The sequence below is a fragment of the Lithobates pipiens genome, unplaced genomic scaffold (genome assembly GCF_037356315.1).
Source record: "Lithobates pipiens isolate NorthernLeopardFrog02 unplaced genomic scaffold, aLitPip1_a1.2 Scaffold_16, whole genome shotgun sequence".
Classification (NCBI taxonomy): Eukaryota; Metazoa; Chordata; class Amphibia; order Anura; family Ranidae; genus Lithobates; species Lithobates pipiens.
The window spans coordinates 269,405,448-269,426,667 of record NW_027507748.1 but is presented as its reverse complement, the minus strand read 5'-3'; the positions used below and the strand labels follow the sequence as shown (position 1 = coordinate 269,426,667).

Below are 21,220 nucleotides of genomic sequence, written 5' to 3'. Positions count from 1 at the left end.
CCTCATCAACATGGGGACAAGGTGCTTTGGGGTGGGGGGGCACCCCCCATGTTGAGGGCACGCGGCCTGGTACGGCTCAGAAGGAGCGGCGCTTGCTCGCCCCCCTTTCCTGGCCGGCCGGGTAGCGTGCTCGGACAAGGGTCTGTTGTGGACTTGGGGGGGACCCCCACGCCGATTTTTTTTTCGGCGTTGGGGGTTCCAATTTAAGTCCATACCAGGTGGCGGGGCCAGCGACGTCTCCTTCGCGGGCCCCGCCTACCTGGAGACGCGCTCGAAATGAACGGACTTTCCTCCGCGTGTGTGGGCGAGTCCGTTTATTTCGAAAGTACGGCGGACTTAGTACGGCGAACTTAGTACGGCGGACTTAGTACGCCGTATTAGTCCGCTGAAAAAGTGCCGTGTGTGCCCGTTCGGAAATTCCGACGGACAGTCTGGCGGACGTCCGCCAGACTAAGTATGTCGGACAGACGGCTACGTGTGTACGCGGCTTGAGTATAGTATCATGTGCCCACAGAGAGGACTCTGCATGCCAGCTGTGGCACACGTCACTGGTCTAAATTTGCTAGTACATCTAATGCTGACTATACAAAAATTCCCAGTACGCTTAATGACTTCATGAATCCTGTTTTTGAATGTCATTCAAAAGTGCATCAAAATTTAACTAATTATTGCAGTCAAAAACGGGAGTAAGAAAATATAACAAGCATTCTTAAAACAATAAAATTCTAATCAAATTCTATTAGTGCATGGCTAGCTTTAGACCCCTTTTAAACTGGGGCTTTTTCAGGTGTTTTTCAGGCGCTTTAGCGCTAAAAAGTGCCTGTAAAGTGCTTGAAAGAAGCCTCATCTGCAATCCCAATGTGAAAGCCCAAGTGCTTTAAGAGCCCTTTCACAATGTCAGCGTCCGAAAAACACTCGTAAAGTGCCGCTTAAACTAGCAGCGCTTTACCAACGTTTTTCGAGCGCTATTAGGGCGCTTTTAACCCCTGCTAGTGGCCAAATAAAGGGTTAAAAGCACCCACTGTGCTTTTTATGTGCTTTTTTAGGGGTTTTGCAGGTGCTTTCCATTGATTTCAATGGGAAGGGGCGCTTTAGGAGCGGTGTATTCACCGCTTCAAAAGCGCTGCAAAGAAGCTGCTTGCAGGACTTTTTTTGACACCCTGCCAGCGCAGCTCCTCAGTGTGAAAGCACTCGGGCTTTTACATTGGGATTGCAGTTGTGGCTTCTTTCAGGCGCTTAACAGACGCTTTTTTTTAAAGCTAAAGCTCCTGAAAAATGCCCCAGAGTGAAAGGGATCTCAGTGTGAAAGCATTCAGGCTTTCACATTGGAATGAAGCTTCTTTCAAGCGCTTTACAGGTGCTTTTTTTTAACGCTAAAGCGCCTGAAAAACACCTGAAAAACGGCCCAGTGGGAAAGGGGTCTTACACTACCTTCTCCACAGATTGACCATGCTGCTGGCTTTATTGCTACTCCATAAAGTGAAGCCACCCTAAAGCTGGCCATACATAGATGAACATCAAAAGAAAAACTCCAGTCGGTCAGTAGGTAGACCAGTCGTTTCATTTTCGTATAGCGAGTGCTTACTGCAACAGGCGATTTACATTTCAAGGTTTAAAATGAATGAATGAACATGTTAGAAATTTAAAGTTGAACAAACCATTTTCTAATCATTTGTAGGCCAGCCATTCCAACAAACTAATTTTAGGTGAAATGCACATGAGCAGTAGGAGTAGTAGTATAAATTTGTTGGGAAAAAGCCATGTTTAATGTTGAAAATGAACAAAAAATTGATTTCATTTGCTGGACAATTTCTGATATAACGAGCAGGCAATCGAATGTTCGATCAAAGAACATTTTTATTTTTTCCGAACTTTGGTTTACTTTCAATCTATGGCCAGATTTAGACAGGAAGTACACTAGATTGTCAAAGTATTGGGATGTATTGGGATGTATTGACATCCCAAAGTATTGGGATGTCAACTTTTAAATGCACCTGAACTTTAACAATGGAACACCTTTGGGATGAATTAGAGCAGAGACTGTGAGCCAGGCTTTCTAGTGAACATCAGTGCCTGACCTCACAAATGTGCTTCTTGAAGAATGATCAAACATTCCCATAGACACACTCCCTTGTGGACAGCCTTCCCAGAAGAGTTGAAGCTGTTATAGCTGCAAAGGGTGGGCCAACTCAATATTGAATCCTACTGACAAAGACTGGGATGCCATTAAAGTTAATTTGTGTGAAAAGGCAGGTGTCCCAATACTTTTGACAATATAGGGTATGTTACTGGTGGATCTTTAGGCTTTATTTTGGTAGTAGATTGGATATATTTTTTTTTTTTTGTCCCAACACAACTTTTATGTAATTTGTTTAGCCATACATTTACTCCAAAACAAAACTGAAGGAAATAAAAGGATAGCTTATAAATGTGATCTTTTGCTGTATAGCATAATTGAAGTTCCTCTTTAAGCTTTACAATTCTTTACAATATCAGAAGCTGCAAACCCATGACACGCTTCTAAATCTTGTGCCTTCGCACTAAGCATACCACGGGGCAATCCCTTTATTTACTATTCTGACACTTCCTCCAAAATAGACATGCCTCTCCAACCTCCTCCAACCGCTCATTTACATAAATCTTGCGATAATAACAAAAAATGTACCCAGAGACTCCTGGGATTTGTGATATGATATCCTGGTAATCAACGTGAGTACAGTCTAATCATTAGCCTAGGCGAATAAAGGAGAAAGTACAGCATGAAAATTAAAATGCAGAGAATGCCTTAAGGTAAAAAACCTTAAGCCTTTAGAACTACTATATTTGTGGACTTTTAATATAAGGGCACTTACCTGTCCGTGGATCCTGCAATGTCAGCACCCGTAGCCGATTCGTCGATCGCCTTTGGGTGCAGGCGCCAGCATCTGTAGTAAAGGAAACAGGAAGTGAAGCCTTTCCTATGCAAGCTGCGCTTTCTGAATGGTCCCATTGTCTTCTGGGACCTCTGTGTGTCCCAGAACGCAGCGGGAGGAAGGAGGAGGAGCCAGAAATGTCATAGATCACAGAACAGCGATCTTATCCAGAAGTGGGAGCAGGTACCTGACAAAACAGGGTATCCGCACCCCCACCCCCCCTCTCAAAATATAGCAAATGTGGCAGTGGAGGTGGGGAGAATGCGAACAAGCGGAGCTTTCCCTTTTGGGTGGAGCTCCGCTTTATTGACCCAGATCGTGGCTAATTTCATGTTCAGATAGAGATGCATTCATAGGAGGCGTGAGCTCAACTATTCTCGTGACCGTATGCCTAGGCTTTCTTTCACTTCTAAAGGTAAGCCAACTTAGCTCTTCTACTATTCTCAATTTATCCCTCTTGACAAGGCTATTAATGCGGGGTTGGCCAGAAAGGATTTTTTTTTTTTAACTTCCTATTCAGTAAAGTTCCAAATTGAATTTTTTTGCTTGAAAAACTGTATTAGATTTCACCATCCCCCTTTCTTTCTTTTTCTCAGTGGTTTCAGCAAACCTATAGGGAATTTTGAAAATTGCCGACTTACAAAGTTGTTCTGCAATCAGTAAAGCATTGCTTTTCCTCTAACCACTGTCCAGTAATTGAGCAAGCCTGTTTGTGATCTTCACTGTGATTATTATGATTTTTGTATATTCTTGTGAGACTTCAGCTTTTACAAAAACGTATCTACATGTGCTTTGTCTTGATACAGTCAAAACTGAATGGTGTCAAAAATCTATTATGTAGGGGTCCCCAAAGAGGAGGCACCACTGCTTAAAGAGAAAGAGTTTCTGTTTTTCATTTTAGAAAAGTCAAGCTACAATAATGTCCCTTCTCAGAAACAGCAATTATTTCCATAATCTTACAGCCACACACCGCTTTCCAGCTTAGTGGGATGGCAGTGAGACGTATGAGCTAATGTAGTATAATTAACAAATAGAATAGGGGTTTTAGTTTGCATGGTCCATCGTCTCCCGCAGTGCTTAAATTTACCAAGAAAAGCCCACGATGATGCTACACACTAAACTCTGCATTGTTGAGATTTTGTTTTAGCCATACCAGAGAAAAATGTTGCCTTTAACACACGAACCCTGTGTTTAATTACCCAAGCAAAATTGCATAAATATGAATGAGCGCTAATGGTAGTAACTTGGCTTTGTGGTAGGCAAAACAAACTGATTTCTAAATGATTTGTAAAGAAAATGAGGAGTGAGAGCAGCTATTAGGTTTTAAACACTCTTAAATGATAATGTGGTCATCCATCCGTCAAGATGGAAAGTTGGAATCTGAGGGCTAACTACCCAAAATGCCTTGCATCTAGATCTAAATTAGCTGAGTTTTTATCTAGGTAAGACATGCAGGTGCAGTAAAAGAATTCCGCAGATCGATGTCTAGCAGATGTCTCATTTTCCTGAAATGTATTTGGGCATATAAATGTGTCACACAGTTTGGAAACAAAATTTCAATTTCTATTTAGGGTTGTGGTTTTAGACTGATCGAAATATACAAACTATGAATTTCATTACAGTAATATGTGAAGTCTGCTGATATCAAAGTTAGTTTAATGTACAGTCGATTGCAAACATTCCCCATCGTACATCCCACTATTGTAAAATCACAAATTATCTTCCAAGTAGGCCATTCCGGAGCCTTATGGGGACTGCCATTTGAATGTATAAGTTGCCTAGCTGTATGCGGACACCCTGGCTTCATCTCTTTGACTTGGAACAGGTATGCAGGTCAGAAAGTCAGAATAATACAGTAAGCCCTCATTTGCACACTTGTCCTTGGTAAATTAGGGGGAGGAATAAGAATAAGTGGTAAGGTTTAGTATTGGGAATAATGTATAAATTAGGGCCATGAGATTACACATTGTAAATTTTTTCTTTTTTAGTGCTAAAACATCCATGCTGTAATATATTGCGCTACTTGGTACATTACGAATTAGGCGCTGAATTTGGAGGCTGGAAACTCCTGTGGTTTACTCCTGGCAACTATATAATATGTCTTGCCTATTTATTTTTTATTTTTTGCAGGCACGTGCTTTTAATTGATACTGTGGGATTGATTTACTAAAACCGGAGAGTGCAAAATCTGGTGCAGCTGTGCATAGTGAAAATCAGCTTCTAACTTCAATTAGGTCCGGTTCACACTGAGGCAGCACGACTTACAGCGTGACTGCCTCAGGTGACCTGGACGCGACCACTGCGGCGACTTGCAAAACGACTTCTGTATAGAAGTCAATGCAAGTCGCCCCAAATGTCATACAGGAACCTTTTTCTAAGTCAAAGCGACTTGTGTCGCTCCGATAAGAACAGTTCCATTGCACAAAGCGGGATGCGACTTGTCAGGCGGCTAAGTCACCTGACGAGTCGCCCCTGTGTGAACCGGCTCTTAAGCTTTGACAAAACAACCTGAGATCTGATGGTTTCTATGCAGAGCGGCTCCAGATTTTGCACTCTCCAGTTTTAGTAAACCAACTCCTGTGCGCCAAATTAGAAGTGTCACAAATATACCTATCATGCATAGTTGGCTATAGAAGGTTCATACTGACAGTCCATTTTTTGTTATAACATTCTATTGTGTCTACAGTTCACGCATTGCAAGAGAATAAACTGAATATTTCCCTATGGTTCCAGTTGGTTATTTTTTTTAAACCTGTGGATGCATAAATGAGCATGCTACTTAGATATGTGTTATTGTGGTCAGGATGATTAAGTACATAACCTGAAAAAAGAGATCCACCTGAAAACTGATGCAAAAGCCATCTAATATTTGCCCTACACTACAAAATGTACACGATTACATTGATTCACCTTGGATTGTGTTTATAGTGTTTCTCTTATTTCTATTGTTGGACCAAAGGTTCAACGGGCCATGGCCATCTTGTTTATTGACAGATCTTCATGTAGTAACTTTATATGCTGTACCATCATAAAGTCAAATCAGCAATTGCATTTATATTAGAGTTTCATATTATAGAAGCAAATGGAACAAAATGCTTGTTTAACACAAATGAGATGCAAAGAATCATATGCGTTTGAGCTAAAATGTGTTACTGGTAAGATCACGGTTGTTTTTTTTTTTCTATAAAGAAATATATGTATGTAACGGCCTCTTTGGTGATCAGGCCAGTCATGTGACATGAATTACAACTGATTGATTATTTTAGCACAAGGTGCTTAAAGCTGACCTCCAGGTAGCTAAGTACACAAATGAATCACATATCGTATTTGGGAGCTGCATTTGTATTTCTGTCTTGAGATTTTATACAGCCCCATAAGACCGTGCAAGCGCAGCGCAAACCTGCCTGGCTGTACAATGTACTACAGTTAACCAACAAAGTCTATTTGCTGCCCTCAGCTTGGTATTGATCGCCGCAACCTTCTGCTCCCGGTCCGAGTGATGCTTTATAGGGGATGATACCAAGTAAGATTTAGGTAGTTGCACAAACTGCATATAAATATACATTTAATAATTTTTTGTAAATTAATGCATAACCACATTCATTTTATATTTGTTTTATCACAATGGAGTTCAGCTTTAAGCCCGTGCAAACACAACTCTCCCATCTTTAGCTACGTTTGTATTCTCGCTACACTTTTTATTTAACAAGCCAAATAACAAATGAATGATAAATCATTTTATATTTTTCATGGCTATAATAAAGTGCTGAAAGACGGAATTAGATTGGTTGCCTTGGGTAACAATACTTTTTTCGCTCTTTGTATTATAGTGTTGATTTTGTCATTTATTCCAACTATAAAGCAATATATGCTGCTGCTATGACATCATCATCACAGCACAGAGCAGTACCATAAATGTACGCTGAGCTGTGCATGCGTGGCTCAGTGTACGTTACAGGAAAAAGCAGCTATGACAAAAGAAACCACTGGGTCTTCTGTAAAAAAAAAAATACTACCTGTCCGTGATTTTTTTTTAAATGTGAATTTAATTTACCTTTAACAATTTTTAGGCAGTTATAGTAACAGTTTTGTTGAGGGGGTTATGTTTAAACAATATAAATAAAAAGCGACCTATCCCATGTAATTGTCATGTTTTCTAGACAGGTTGGGATGAATGTAAACGTTGCATATGAATTTATATAAGGCACATGAAATAAAAAGAAATGCATATACTTATCATTACAGGCGTTAACCCGGAATACAATATTTATATATATTTTGCCATAGTGGGTTTAAAGATGTTTTTTTTTGTTTGTGTTTTTTTCATCCCCTATTGTCGAGAGAATGAAATAAAAATGTGTGCCTAATCCTTTATGCCTCCAGGAAAGTATTTCAAAATAAGCATTCCCTATGATTAACAGGTCCGTATAGTTACATAGTAGGTGAAGTTGAAAAAAAGACACAAGTCCATCAAGTCCAACCTATGTGTGTGATTATATGTCAGTATTACATTGTATATCCCTGTATGTTGTGGTCATTCAGGTGACTATCTAATCGTTTTTTGGAAACTATTGATGCCACCCTCTGAGACCATCGGTTATGGAAGGGAATTCCACATTCTTGCCGCTCTTACAGTAAAAAACCCTCTACGTAGTTTGAGGTTAAACCTCTGTTCTTCTAACTTTAATGAGTGCCCACAAGTCTTGTTAAATTCCCTTCCGCAAAAAAGTTTTATCCCTATTGTGGGGTCACCAGTATGGTATTTATAAATTTAAATCATATCCCCTCTCAAGCGTCTCTTCTCCAGAGAGAATAAGTTCAGTGCTCACAACCTTTCCTCATAACTAATATCCGCCAGACCCTTTATTAGCTTTGTTATCCTTCTTTGTACTCAATTTCCAGTACATCCTTCCTGAGGACTGGTGCCCAGAACTGGACAGCATGCTCAAGGTGCGGCCGGACCAGAGTCTTGTAGAGCGGGAGAATTATTGTTTTATCTCTGGAGTTGATCCCTTTTTAATGCATGCCAATATTCTGTTTGCTTTGTTAGCAGCAGCTTTGCAGATGGAGTGCATGAAAGTTAAATTGCTATAAAGCCGGAAGTGCTGTTTTAAATATTTACAGGTTAAGTGTATATGGGAAAAGTGCAGAATCAGGATGATGATATTGCTCAATAACTTTCGTTATGATGATTACTCTATATACGTTTTGTGTGTGTGTACTATCTACATATCTATATACACTATATTACCAAAAGTATTAAAACACCTGCCTTTACACCCACATAAACTTTAATGGCATTCCCGTCTTAGTCTGAGGATTCAGTATTACGTTGTCCCACCCTTTGCAGCCACAACAGCTTCAACTCTTCAGGGAAGGCTGTCCACAAGGTTTAGGAGTGCATCTATGGAAATGTTTGGCCTTTCTTCCAGAAGCGCTTTTGTGAGGTTAGGCACTGATGTTGAAAAGAAGGCCTGGCTTCGCTCTAATTCATCCCAAATGTGTTCTATCAGTCAAGTTTAAACCAATCAAGTTCCTCTACCCCAAACTCACTCATCCATGTCTTTATAGCCCTTGCTTTGTGCACTGGTGCGCACTCATTTTGGAACAAGAAGGGCTAACCCCAAACTGTTCCCACAAAGTTGGGAGCATGGAATTGTCCAAAATGTCTTGGTATACTGATGACTTAAGAGTTCCCTTCACTGGAACGAAGGGGCCAAGCCCAACCTCTGAAGAACAATCCCGCACCATAATCCTCCCTCCATCAGATCATTCGTACCAGTGCACAAAGCAAGGGCCATAAAGACATGGATGAGCGAGTTTGGGGTGGAGGAACTTGGCTAGCCTGCACAGAGTCCTCATCTCAATCCAATAAAACACCTTTGGGATGAATTAGAGTGGAGACTGTGAGCCAGGACTTCTTGTCCAACAGCAGTGCCTGACCTCACAAATGCGTTTATGGAAGAATGGTCAAACGTTCCAATAGATACACTCCTAAACCTTGTGGACAGCCTTCCCAGAAGAGTTGAAGCTGTTATAGCTGCAAAGGGTGGGCCAACTCAATATTGAACCCTACGGACCAAGACTGCCATGCCTTTTAAAGTTGATGTGCTTGTAAAGGCAGTTGCCCCAATACTTTTGGTAATATATTGTATATATTGATGTGCTTTAATACAGGTGCCAATGGTACAGAATGTGTCACTCAGATTCATTGCTATTTTTAACAAGTAACAAAATACAAATTTGAAGGTGGCTAGGTGCTTTTATGTTTACTAACATGATTGTGCAATATCAGAAATGAAGGATTAATGTAGTAAATGTCTTCCAACTGAATAGAACATACACAATCTTCTTCTTCCAGGCATACCTGTGGGATAATAATAAGGATGTTGTTGAATGGCTGGAGAAGCAGCTGTTGGAGGAGGAGGGGGTCCGCTCAGTGGTTGATGAAAACATCAAGTACATTTCCAGAGACTATATCCTCAAACAAATCCGCAGGTAATATTAGAGGAATGTATTCATTTGAAATTTACATAATTAATTACTTTCAGTATTGTTCTATCCACTGAAATAGATAAACGTGACAACACTTTAGTGCAGTAGAATCTGTTCACTTTTTTTTTTTTTTTTTATCCAAAAAGATCCATATAAGTATGATGTCTGTGTTAAAAAATATTTTCCTTCATGTGCATAATGTATCACTTGGATTTTCAGTTTAAGGTATAAAAGCATGGTTTGAGCTATAGATGACACTAAGTGAAATCAGCAGCTATGGTTGGGGCAGCAGTTCATAGTTTGTGATTGTCCTCAAAGCTGAAGCTTAAAGCTGAACACCAGGGCAAAGAAAAAATCCTCTTTTCCCAATTCAAGGGTTAAATGCTTGTTTATGGCAAAGATAACTGTAAAAGGGACTTTTACTTACTTGGTCCTTCGCTCCTTTCACACTTTGCAACTACCCCTACAGTCTCTTTTCTAAGGCAGCTCAATGGTTGCAGGCACTCTGACGTCATCAACTACAAAGCAGGTCTAAATCCTTGTACACACGGTCGGAGATTCCGACAACCAAATCGGTCGATTTTGTCCGAAACTGTTGCATACACACGGTCGGACAAAGTTGTCGGAAAATCCGACGTGATGACGTTATTTCGTTACAACAGGACTACGTTCACGCTAGTAGCCAATAGCTTTGGTGTAGGAATTTGATCTGAGCATGCGTGGCACTTTGTCCGATCGGAATTCTCTACACATGATCGGAGTATGTCCGATCGGAGCATTTTGTCTGAAAATTTTACCAACAAGTTGGAAAACTTGGTCCGTCAGATACTCCGACGGAAACAGTCCGATGTAGGCCATACACAGTCGGAATATCCAACAAAACGGTCTGATCGGACACATTCCGTCTGAATCTCTGACCGTGTGTACAAGGGCTAATAGCTCTGCATTGTATGTGAGGATTTCGAGGGACTGCCTTCAAGTCAGAATGTCGGGGTGAAGAGGAGAGCACTGGCTGTTGGGGGACTTATGGATGATGTAGGTTAAAGTCCTCACTACTGATGCACTAGACATTCATGAGCATTTAACCATTGCAACGCAAGGAAGGATTTTTTCCCCCTGCAGTTCAGCTTTTAAGTATACGTCCCTTTGAGAAAAACCTTCTCCAGGTGAATATAGTAGGACTATTGTAATGTTTATTCCAGTTATTTACCTGCTGCTCTGTTGAAACCTGCACAAGCATTTTTATTCTTTCCTGAGTGCTAATTGGGAGGCTTTTCATAAATAAGCTGGCCATACACTGTTGTATTTTCTGCATTCAGCCTGCAAACTGAACGAAAAAAAAAATGATTGAACAGATTTCTCCAGCCATGTCATACAGTGAGGATGGATGAATCTCCCACTGTGCCTACTGTATTCCAAATACTCGAACAATGGCTGCATCTGATTGGATCCAGTAGCTGTTCAGCTAAAAAATTTCCCTCTGACTCCTTTGATTGAAGTGTGTTGGGTAGGAAGAGTCTAGCTGGGCTACCTACATAGCGAATTTCAGGTAGTTCATTAACTTAAATCCCAGCATTGGGGCAAAAAAAAATCTGTTAGCAAAAGCAGTCAGTTGCCCGGAGGCATGGTGTTCAATACTCTGCATATCTGGGTTATTCTGTACATGAACAATTTTCTACCATGGTACAATGAAGCAACTTCTAAAATGTCAGAAGAAAAGAGATGGCTGTAGACTGAACATACGGAAAACTGTATCACATACTTACCGTAATTTTCCTTTCCTGGCACCAATTCATGGCAGCATACATTTGGTAGTAGCCACATCTTCTTCCGCCCACAGAACCTGAAGAGTTGATGCCCACACAACAGCCCACTCCCTGTACATTGCTAGGAACGAACAGGGTGTGTTTAGTATGCTGCCAGGGATTGGAACCAGGAAAGGAGAATTACTGTAAGCATTTGATACAATTTTCAATTTTCCTGGCACCAGCATGGCAGCATATATGTGGTAGACCAATGACTAGCTAATAGGGTGGTAAGTTTAAAGAAATCCTATCTTTTAAGAACATGAGTAAGCTACAGCCATCTCACTAAAATTAGCTATAGTGAGGGCTACTGCCCTTGAATGTGGATTCTTAGCTTTTCCTTTTACGATGGCCACTAGAATGCACACTGGAACACAATGCAGCCTCTGCCCATCTGAAATAACACCCAACTTATATGGGCATTCACAGATAAATTCCCAAAAAATTTGAAAAACATACTTGTTATGGAAATGCGGTGACGCAGTTCCATGGATCCACTCACTTTTGTGAGGCAGGCTCCAGACAAGGAGGGCACTTCTGAGGAACATAGTCCCCCATACAGCAGTGTAGCCAGGGCTACTTAGCACCCAATTTTTTCACCACAAAAGATACACAGAAGAGGAGCCTTATCAGAGCCTTTAGCATCCCACAGTTGGGGACTGCGCTACAGGAGAGGCTGAACCTATGCACAAAACCATCAAAGGTGACAGGTAAGGGTTTCTTCTCATTACACTGACTGCAAGTTCCTTGGAGGCAAAGAAGGGAATATGCTGTTGTGTGGGCACCAACTCTTTATAGCTATGCACTGGTTCTGTGGGTGGAAGTAGGCATGGCTATGCTGCCATGTTGGTGCCAAGAAAGTGTGTTTCCACTTTTGCATATTTGGTACATGTCCTTTTCACATAGTATAACTTCAAAAATATTTAAAATTGGCAGATTAACCTTTTTAATGTTCTGCAGAGCTCACTTTGTTTATGAGGGGGCTGGACAGCTCTGTTTGCCAAAAATAACCATGCATGTACTGTGCAGGCAGATTCTCATTATCAGTTGTAAATGTATTGTATTATTGTCCTAACAAAGGGTTAAACTTGTAGAGGCTGGGCTTCTTCCACAGTATATTAATGAAGATAGACTTGGGACAAGCTCACTCTGACATTGTTCAAAAAAAAATGCAGTCAGCCATAACACCTAACACCTTCACCTGAAAAACCTCTTAAAGGTAAAAAAAAAAAAAAAAAAAAAAAAAAAATTCTTATGTGTTCCCATTCACACAGTATGCAAAATGAATGGTGGAGTTTTCTCACATTTGACTGCAAAAGTGAAAATGCACTTTAGAGTGACATTTAACGATATCTTTATTCCTCCAAAATAATCCATAAACATCCACTACTTAAAGAGGTTGTAAAGGCTGAAGGTTTTTTACCTTTATGCATTCTATGCTTCTCCCTCAGCCTACCTAATACTTGTCTAAGCCTACTTTCAATCCAGTGATGTGCAAGAGATCTGAGGCTCTCCTGGGTCTCTCCCTCCTGATTGGCTGAGATGCAGCAGCAGGAGTCGCTGTCAATCACAGCTAGTGAGACGGGAGCAGGGGGTGGGGCCAAGATGCACTCTCTGTGTCTTATGTACATAATGAGCCTGCTCGGGAGCGAGTAGTACTATGGGGGCTCTGAGCAAGGGTGAGGGGCCCAGAGCGCCAGCGAGGGACCAGAGAACAGGAGGATCGGGACTGCTCTGTGCAAAACCACTGCACAGATCAGGTAAGTATGACATGATGTTTGTTACATTTTTTAAATATTATTTTTTCTTTACAAGCACTTCAGTGACCCTATAATTAATGTTTATTAATGCATTTTTGTTTTGTTCCCATCCTCTTTGTAATGTCATCTGTAAGCTCCAGAACCTATACTCCCCCCCCCCCCTTACTTACATTTGTTTTGAATGAGTGCACATTAGTTGCAATTACATGCACTGCTATATGCACACTACACATCCCATAGTCCTTAATCCATCTTGGGAGTGAGTAAAAGAAGGTGGCCACATTCCTACATAGAGTTGGACCATGGAGAATGAACATAGCCACCCTCTAATAGGAAGTCAGATCAAGGCAGCAAAAAAAAAAGAGGCATTTCGTGATTTGGAGGAGGTTGAAGGCAATAGATGCTACTTCTTGAGTTAGCAACATGAGTTTAATGCCACTTTAATACAAAAAAAATTGATTATGTCACTTTTTAATGAAGGTGTACCAGATTATACATGCTTTTGGAGTCTATCAAATCTCGTAAAGTGTTTGGATGGGCAGGTGCCCATACACAGCATTATTAAAATGGCAGGTCAGAACCAAATCTGTCAATATCTGCCATTTTTCTGATGGGACAACTTCTCTAGGATTTTTTGGATAACAAAATGGTACTAATAAAACACAATAGGATTATGAAACGTATTAACCTCACATACATCCCACCACCTTGCTTCTACTACAGATACTCGCTGACACTGTCTGCAGTTATCGATTGCAGAGAGCAGTGAAGCAGTTCAATGATCAGGAGAATAGAGGCATTGTGGAGATGTGGGAGACAATGGCAGGCCTCATGCTAAGGTGAGACATTATCCCTGATGTATCTAGGCACCTGTCATCTGAGATAAGAGTCTCACCTTACCTGATTGGGGAAATGCTGCATAGGAACAAGGCTGAATTTAACAGAAGTTTTTCACATTTATAGAAAGAATGAGGAGTTCTCTGCTAGCTCAGATCAAGATATGAAGATTAGTCTAATGAAAACTGCTCTTACAGTACAGATGTTGACATTTAGCTTGCAATTATCAGGGTACCTTTCACCTGTGTACCATTTAGAAGGCGGTGAGACTTTCCCTGAATTGTTTAGTTCACTTGGGGCCATTTTTCTTTTCTTGCTGCAAATTACAAGCATGCATGGCTAATAGCCATTTAGTAAATGATATCAAGTATATATGCTCTGTAGAAAGGAATCTCATTTGTATAACAAGTAGGGTCACATTTCTGCATAAGGCTGTGGTCTAGGCGGCAGGGCTATGGAGGGGGGGGGGGGGACACATCAAACAGCCCCTCACACGTTCAAACACAAGGGTCTAAGGGTCATTGAAATTCTCAACTGGTACCTGGCTCCAGTGCAGCAGCACTTCACAACATGTGGAAAACCCCCGGAAAGGACCCAGAGTTGCGAATCCACATATGTAAAATTCAATGAGAGCACCAATCAAAAGTCTAAGCCCTTGTACACACGCTCGGAGAATCTGTCGGAATCAGTCTTATCGGACCGTGTCGTCAGATAATCTGACTGTGTATGGTATGCATCGGACTGATTCCGTCCGAATCTCCGTCCGACCCAATTTTCCAACATGTTGGAAATATTTCCCGACCAACTGTGCCGGACGGACCTAATCCGATCATGTGTAGAGCATTTTCATCGAACCAAGTGCCACGCATGCTCAGATCAAATTCCTACATCAAAGCTATTGGCTACTAGCCTGAATGTAGTCCCATCGTAACGAAATTACGTCATCACGTTCTGAAAGATCTGATTTTTCGCCAACTTTGCCCGACCGCGTGTATGCAACAGTTTCGGACAAGATCCGACGGACAAAATCCGACGGATTTGGTTGTGGAAATCTCCGACCGTGTGTACAGGGGCTAAGAGTCCAAGGTGTTTAATGGTAAAACTGATTCATAGCAGAAATGTGTTGGGTTTATTCTGCTATGAATCATTGCTAGCTATTACATTGGAGCAATCCCCCTGCACCTTTTAAATGTTACTTATGTGTCACAAGTCTATGTGAAGCTGGGGGTACCATCATAATATCTATAGGGGCAAGTGTTACAATAATTACATATTCCTGCCTGCTGTCAAAGGGAAGAAAGATTTCCACATATACCTGCCTGTGAGCTACAGGACAGTAGTGTAGGTTAATAAAGGCCCACCAAGCCTTAAAGTATATATGAACTCAAAGTTTGTTATACATTTTTTGAATAGAGTAATGAAAGGTTAAAACCGTTGACATTAGTGATATTTCCCTTCACTTCCTGTCCTGAAGACTCAACAGGAAGTGAGAGGACATCTTTCCCATGTAATGCCCTTTTAGACAGTCGTCATGGGGACAAGTGTCCATATTAGGAGATTTCGACTCTATTACTGTTCTGCTCAAAAAAAAATTTCCCAGCTCAATTTCCAGACACATTGGTGATCAAGACAATTAGGGGATGGGGGATACAAAAGGGGATACATTTCCTGAATGGGGACAAAGACAACAATCAAGACCTGGGAGGGACTCTAACCCCTCACCACTCTTTCTGAATCCCCAAAAAAATGCATTTAGTCACAGTTTAACTGCAAGTGGCTTTACGTAATTTGTAGAACTTTGCTTGTGGAACTTCCCACAAAAGTATAGATACTTGGTATTGTTTTCAATGTTTCTTTAATCGATGTTTAAAGTGCTATGATCATGGGTCCTAATTTGTGTGGATGCTTTTAACATGCATGTAATATTCAAGTATTTGTACTAAAAAGAATACATTTTTGTGTGTTGTTTTTTCAGCTTGGTTCAAGAAAACCCTGAAGTTGCTATGGATTCTATTGTTCACATGACACAACACATTTCCCCAACTCAGAGAGCTGAAATAGTTCGCATTCTCTCAACCATGGACTCCCCGCCATCTACATAGAAGTCTTGTCAGGTCTCCAATTCACAGACTCTGCACCGGATGCAAGGACTATGAAATATAGAAGAAACGGTTACATCTAATGTATAAAATGTACTGTAGAATTGTGTTTGTGTGCTGCTGAGTTATGATCAGATGTATCATGCATATATGTTTTCATGATAGAAGACACTGTAGGTGATTATCATGAGTATGGCCAATATAAAAACACTAGAGAAATGACAAGTAGTAGTCTGGCGGCCAAACAGGTTTCCGTTCTTATATCTCTTTGCCATGTTGAAATATTGCTGTGGGCAGTGCGTTCATTTTATTATACCAGCCCTAGTGTATGGAATATGTTCTGCCTTCTGATACACTGGTTGTAAAAACACAGGGATACATCTTCAGTAGCTTTGAATTAGAACTGGAAACATGTTCATAGTTTACAAAAGTCAAGTCAATTATTTATGATATCCTCAAGAGTTGGAGTCTTGTGTAGGTCGAAATAACAATGACTGTTACTGGTCAAAAAGAAATGACCATCTTATCATCTGAAACTTTGCTCATATTGCAGGTGTGAAAACATCCTGCTATTCTTTCTATGTGTCAATTAACGAAAGCACTTGAAAGTATTTTATACCTAAAATAGCTTTTATTTATATTTTTTGATGTGAGTTACTTAAATTATTTCAAGTATTCCCCTTTAAATGTACAATGTGAGCTACATCACATCTATTATATAAAAACACTGTTCTGTTTTTATTTGTTTTTTATCAGAGAATTAGGAGGGTTGTTGGGTGTAAATCCTAAAGTACCCATGGCTGCTTCAAATATATTTGTATAAGTACAAAACAAAAAAATGACATAAAATAAATGGAAACATGTAAAATGCATTTTTGGGTACAGTACTGACAACTAAGGGCAGAGAAGGGCATTATTTCCATTGTTCTGTTAACACTGATTATACAAACTAGCTTTTACTTATGTAATCTACTGTGTATTCAAAATTTTCACTTTTTTTTCTTATTGTGTGTTTACTTTAAAGTGATACTAAAGTCTTTAATATTTTTAAACAAACAAAAAAAATACTCACCTGCTTTGTGCAGTGGATTTGCACAGAGCAGCCCAGATCCTCCTCTTCTTAGGTCCCTCTCCGGCACTTTCTGCCGAGTTATTGCTATGGGGCACCCAAGCGGAGCTGCTGCTCTGTGTGTCCATTCAGAGACAGAGCCACGGCTCGACCCCACCCCCTCTTTTTCCTCATAGACTCACTGACTGGTGATGGATAGCAGTGGGAGCCAATGGCTGTGTCTTAGCCAATCACTAGGGAGAGTACCTGGACTTCGTGGCTCTCATGCAACATCGCTGGATTGAGAGGGAGCTCAGGTAAGTATTAGAGGGGGCTGCTGCACACAGAAGGTTTTTAATCTTGAGGCTTAAAATGCAATAAAATAAAATACCTTCTGCCTTTAGAACCATTTTAAGGTACTTTTATCATGTAACTTTCATGTTTTAAATGTTTGACGTACCATATTTAAGTTACATATACAGATTTACAGATTGTTCCTCTTAGAGCAGGGGTGCCCAACCTTTTGAAGAGTGAGGGCGACTTAAGAGACTTTGTCGTGGGCCACAATAAGTGGAGCAGACAGAAGACAGATCCATGTCCGCTTTGTATATGCAGAGCGGACATGGACACAGTCTGCTCTACTCTGTGGGCCCCCCTATCCGATCCAACCAGATGGAAGGGGAGGGATCCCCTTCTGTTTTTTATTTTATTAGTGGATCGGATTGGAGGTAGGAGGGTGCAAATGGACACAAGTCCATTTACATCTGCCATTCCATAGAGGTGAATGGAGGGTCCGCGTGGGTTGAACCGATCATGTGAAAGGGGCCTAAGGCTGCTTTCACACTGATGTGCGGCAGTTTACCTGCACTGCGGGTGCAGTACAGTGCACATATGGCTTTCCTGCAGGTGTGGTGCACTTTCTGAAAGCACACCAAACCCGCAGATAATAACAGAAGTCTATGCCTCAGTGCAGGTAACCCAAAGGTGCAGTGTGCTGCACCTCCGGATCAGTTTGAAAGCAGCCCAGTAACCACTGCAGAACAGATATGCCCATATATACACTGCTTATAGTAATAAACGTACCTTTAATAACAGTCTTCCATTCAGGTATCGCTGGCTGTTGCTGTCCCAGGCAGAATGCATTTTGTATCACTCCAGGACAGGAGCCGGCGCTATACAGGAAGCATCTGTAATGGTGGCTCTGCTCCCTCCGCAGCTGCTTGCTTCATCTACCGCTGGCTTCATTTAAAACACTGCTCTGGGATGGCAGCCCACGATCTGGGCTTGAGAACCTGCTATCCCAAAGCAGGAGGTCGCGGGCCACATCAGAAGGCTGCACGGGCCACTGGTTGGGCACCCTTGTCTTAAAGCTTGGTGGATGTCTCCACAATCACTTGGCTTTCCTTCTTAAAATATGAGACAATAAAGTGCATTGTCTCAATGAAAGCTGTGGGATAGAGTTGAGGGAGAGGAATGATAAAACTGCATATAAGCAATAGAGAGGATGGGCAGCATTGCATGTCTATTACATAAACAAGAATACTCGCCTGCACCAAGCATTCCATTTCTTGCAATAGAGAGGGACAGGTTATGTAGACCTGCCTTTACCCCAGCAGCTAACCATTAGCAGTGTCTGCACCATAGGCATGGGAACATCGCCAGCTCAAACTAAATTTTGTTTACTTTCACCTGTTGTCGGTGGGTAACCGAAATAGAAACCCCCACCTGCCTATGCAAGGCAGATTAAAAAAAAATTTTGATAGCTTAATCCCCTAGTAAGTTATACTTACTGAACCACACTTTCTTGCCAGCTCCCCACTGCAGGAATTTTCCCTGAATATGAGCTAGTTTCAGAACTTACCTGAGGGTTAATGCTGTTACCCCACCATGTGATGGTGTTCAGTCCCGAGTACTGTCACATAGAGGAGGTCACATACGTTCCCATACATGGGAAGCTTGCTTCATTTGCGCAACCAAGCAGGAGCAGAGAACTAGTGAAGGAGCATAAATTGGTGACTTCCCTTTCTTGGGCTGTCAGGAAGCACTCTCATGCTGCATTTAATGGACAAAGCTTCCTGACTGTATCTAAAAGATTTATTTAATGTGCAAAGATGGCTATGCAGTCAGTATATCTACAAACGGAACCGACTAACAAGCTTTTTCAAACATTGCCACCAGTTGTTCAAAGGAATTAATTCAAAATAAAAATAATATAGTTTTCCCTAAAAGAAGAAACCAAGCAAGAGCTTTTCAGACGAGTTAAATAAAAGCTGTATATATCTAGTTTAGAATTCCTTAATGGCCTTCTGCTCCTCCCAAGATCTATTCTACTACCCAATCATGTGACCTACATCCATGCATACCAGCCATTGGATTCATTACCTTGCACAAGCAGAGTGTCTAACGATATCCATTGACCTCTTCAACAAAATGACCAGACCTGTGGAGGTGTTTAAAAGAAAAAAAAAAAAAAACTCACAGCATGCATGCAAATCATCCACATTAAAGCCAACAATATATTTTTCGCTTCAGAATTTCATGTTACAGCATCTCATTACGAGAAATAACAATTGTGTAATATTCATTGACCTTTGTGAAATAACACTCCTACCCATCAAATTATACAAATACATACCGAGAAATGTGTCAGTGCCTGTCTGTGCCATGTCAGCACTAAATTAAAGGACACTTGAAATGTTTAAAATATATCAAATCCATCTCTCTATGGAGTATTAAACACAATTTATTTTCATTTGCTCAGGTGACTGCATCACTTGTCAGTGGTTTGTTTCTCGCTGCCACTCACAAGTGCCGGTAGCCCCAGCAACAGTCAAATAAAAATGTATGTAATAGCTCGCAGAGGAAAGCAGGATCTCTTCACGCACACTTTTATTTCCTAGTATATATCACAGATACATAATAAGACCATTTTAAAATGGACCGTGAAGATCCTTTACCGTAAATCGCCATCCTTCAATTTTCTACAGACAGTAGAGGTGGAACATAATACGAGGGCAAGGACTAAATGCAACATTATATTCATTGTTTGCATATTAAATCCTGAAACCAGACTTGGCAAAGCAGAAATAGTGTTAATGATGGATTATAAAGACTAGTTCTATTAGGTTCCAAGCGTGGCTGAATAATATGGTGTTAGCCATAGCCTAATGTGATATAGATACAGTAATATTCACAGCTTACTGTGGACATCAACACACAAAAGAAAAACAAAATTATATTTATTTTAATTTCTGTGTTGGTGTCCACAGTAAGCTGTGAATAATTTACACACCTACAAATATATAAATACAAAAATTTTAGACATACATTTTCGATTCATATGACTTTGTATTTTTAGCTATTTTATTTACATTTAAAGATTTTGTGGGTACATGGTCTATAGTGAGAAAGTTGGTAGTTATATGCATCTTACTGTGATATTCTGGTTATTTGTCTCTTTTGTCTCTGGCTTATAAGACCATGAGGCACATTTCCCAAAAAGGGAATTCGCTACAGTAACCACAGTTTCCTTTTCTCCTCTTATGGCCTATTTATCATCAGCGGGGGGGCTTTCAGTTGCGTGGCTGCTACACTACAATGAGCTTGCCAAGTCAGCCCAAGCAAATGACTTGATCTTCCAAGAAATCCTCGGCAATTTGCTCATTTTACGATAGTAATTAATGCCGTGTTGCTTTTGTAATATTACACTGTTTATCCCTCCCTAATCAGCCTCAAATACTACTTTATTCCAATTTATTTTTCTGTAATAAATATGGCAATTTTACATGTATCTTGGAGAACGTTTTACAGTTTTTAAGATTATGTTTTAATGCGGGAGATTTACTAAAACTGGAACACTCAGAATCTGGTGCAGCTGTGCATGGTAGCCAATCGGCTTCTAACTTTACAAGGGAACAAAAGGAAGTGCCACCTAAGTGCAATAAATTTAGTTTGGTTTAATGACACAACAGGTAATGCACTTACAGACACTGTAAGTGCATTACCTGTTGTATCATTAAACCAAACTAAATGTATTGCACTTAAGTGGCACTTCCTTTTGTTCCCTTGTGTTCCTTATACAGAGCTGGCTTCTCTCTTAGGACAGCTGCCGCCTACCACCATCACTTTTTACTTTGTTCTATGCTCCATTTATGGACTAATGAACTGCGACTGAGCTCGCTTCGGACATTATCTGCCACATAGATAGGGGTGCATGTATCTTTGCTCTCACAGTTTTACTTTTCCTGTATGTTGTAGCTTCTAA

At 40.7% G+C, this 21,220-nt stretch overlaps 1 protein-coding gene across 2 annotated transcripts in view; it reads left to right on the top strand.

Annotated features, from left to right (window-relative positions):
* Positions 1 to 20,890, top strand: part of ACACA (acetyl-CoA carboxylase alpha) — a 480,408-nt gene extending 459,518 nt beyond the window's left edge. For both annotated transcript variants that reach the window (XM_077481395.1, XM_077481394.1), the window contains exons 54-55: positions 9,274 to 9,410; positions 15,785 to 20,890. In XM_077481395.1, coding sequence (XP_077337521.1) covers positions 9,274 to 9,410; positions 15,785 to 15,911 — 264 coding nt within the window. In that variant the 3' untranslated portion in view covers positions 15,912 to 20,890. The remainder of the gene's footprint in view (positions 1 to 9,273; positions 9,411 to 15,784) is intronic.
* The last annotated feature ends 330 nt before the right edge of the window (positions 20,891 to 21,220 follow it).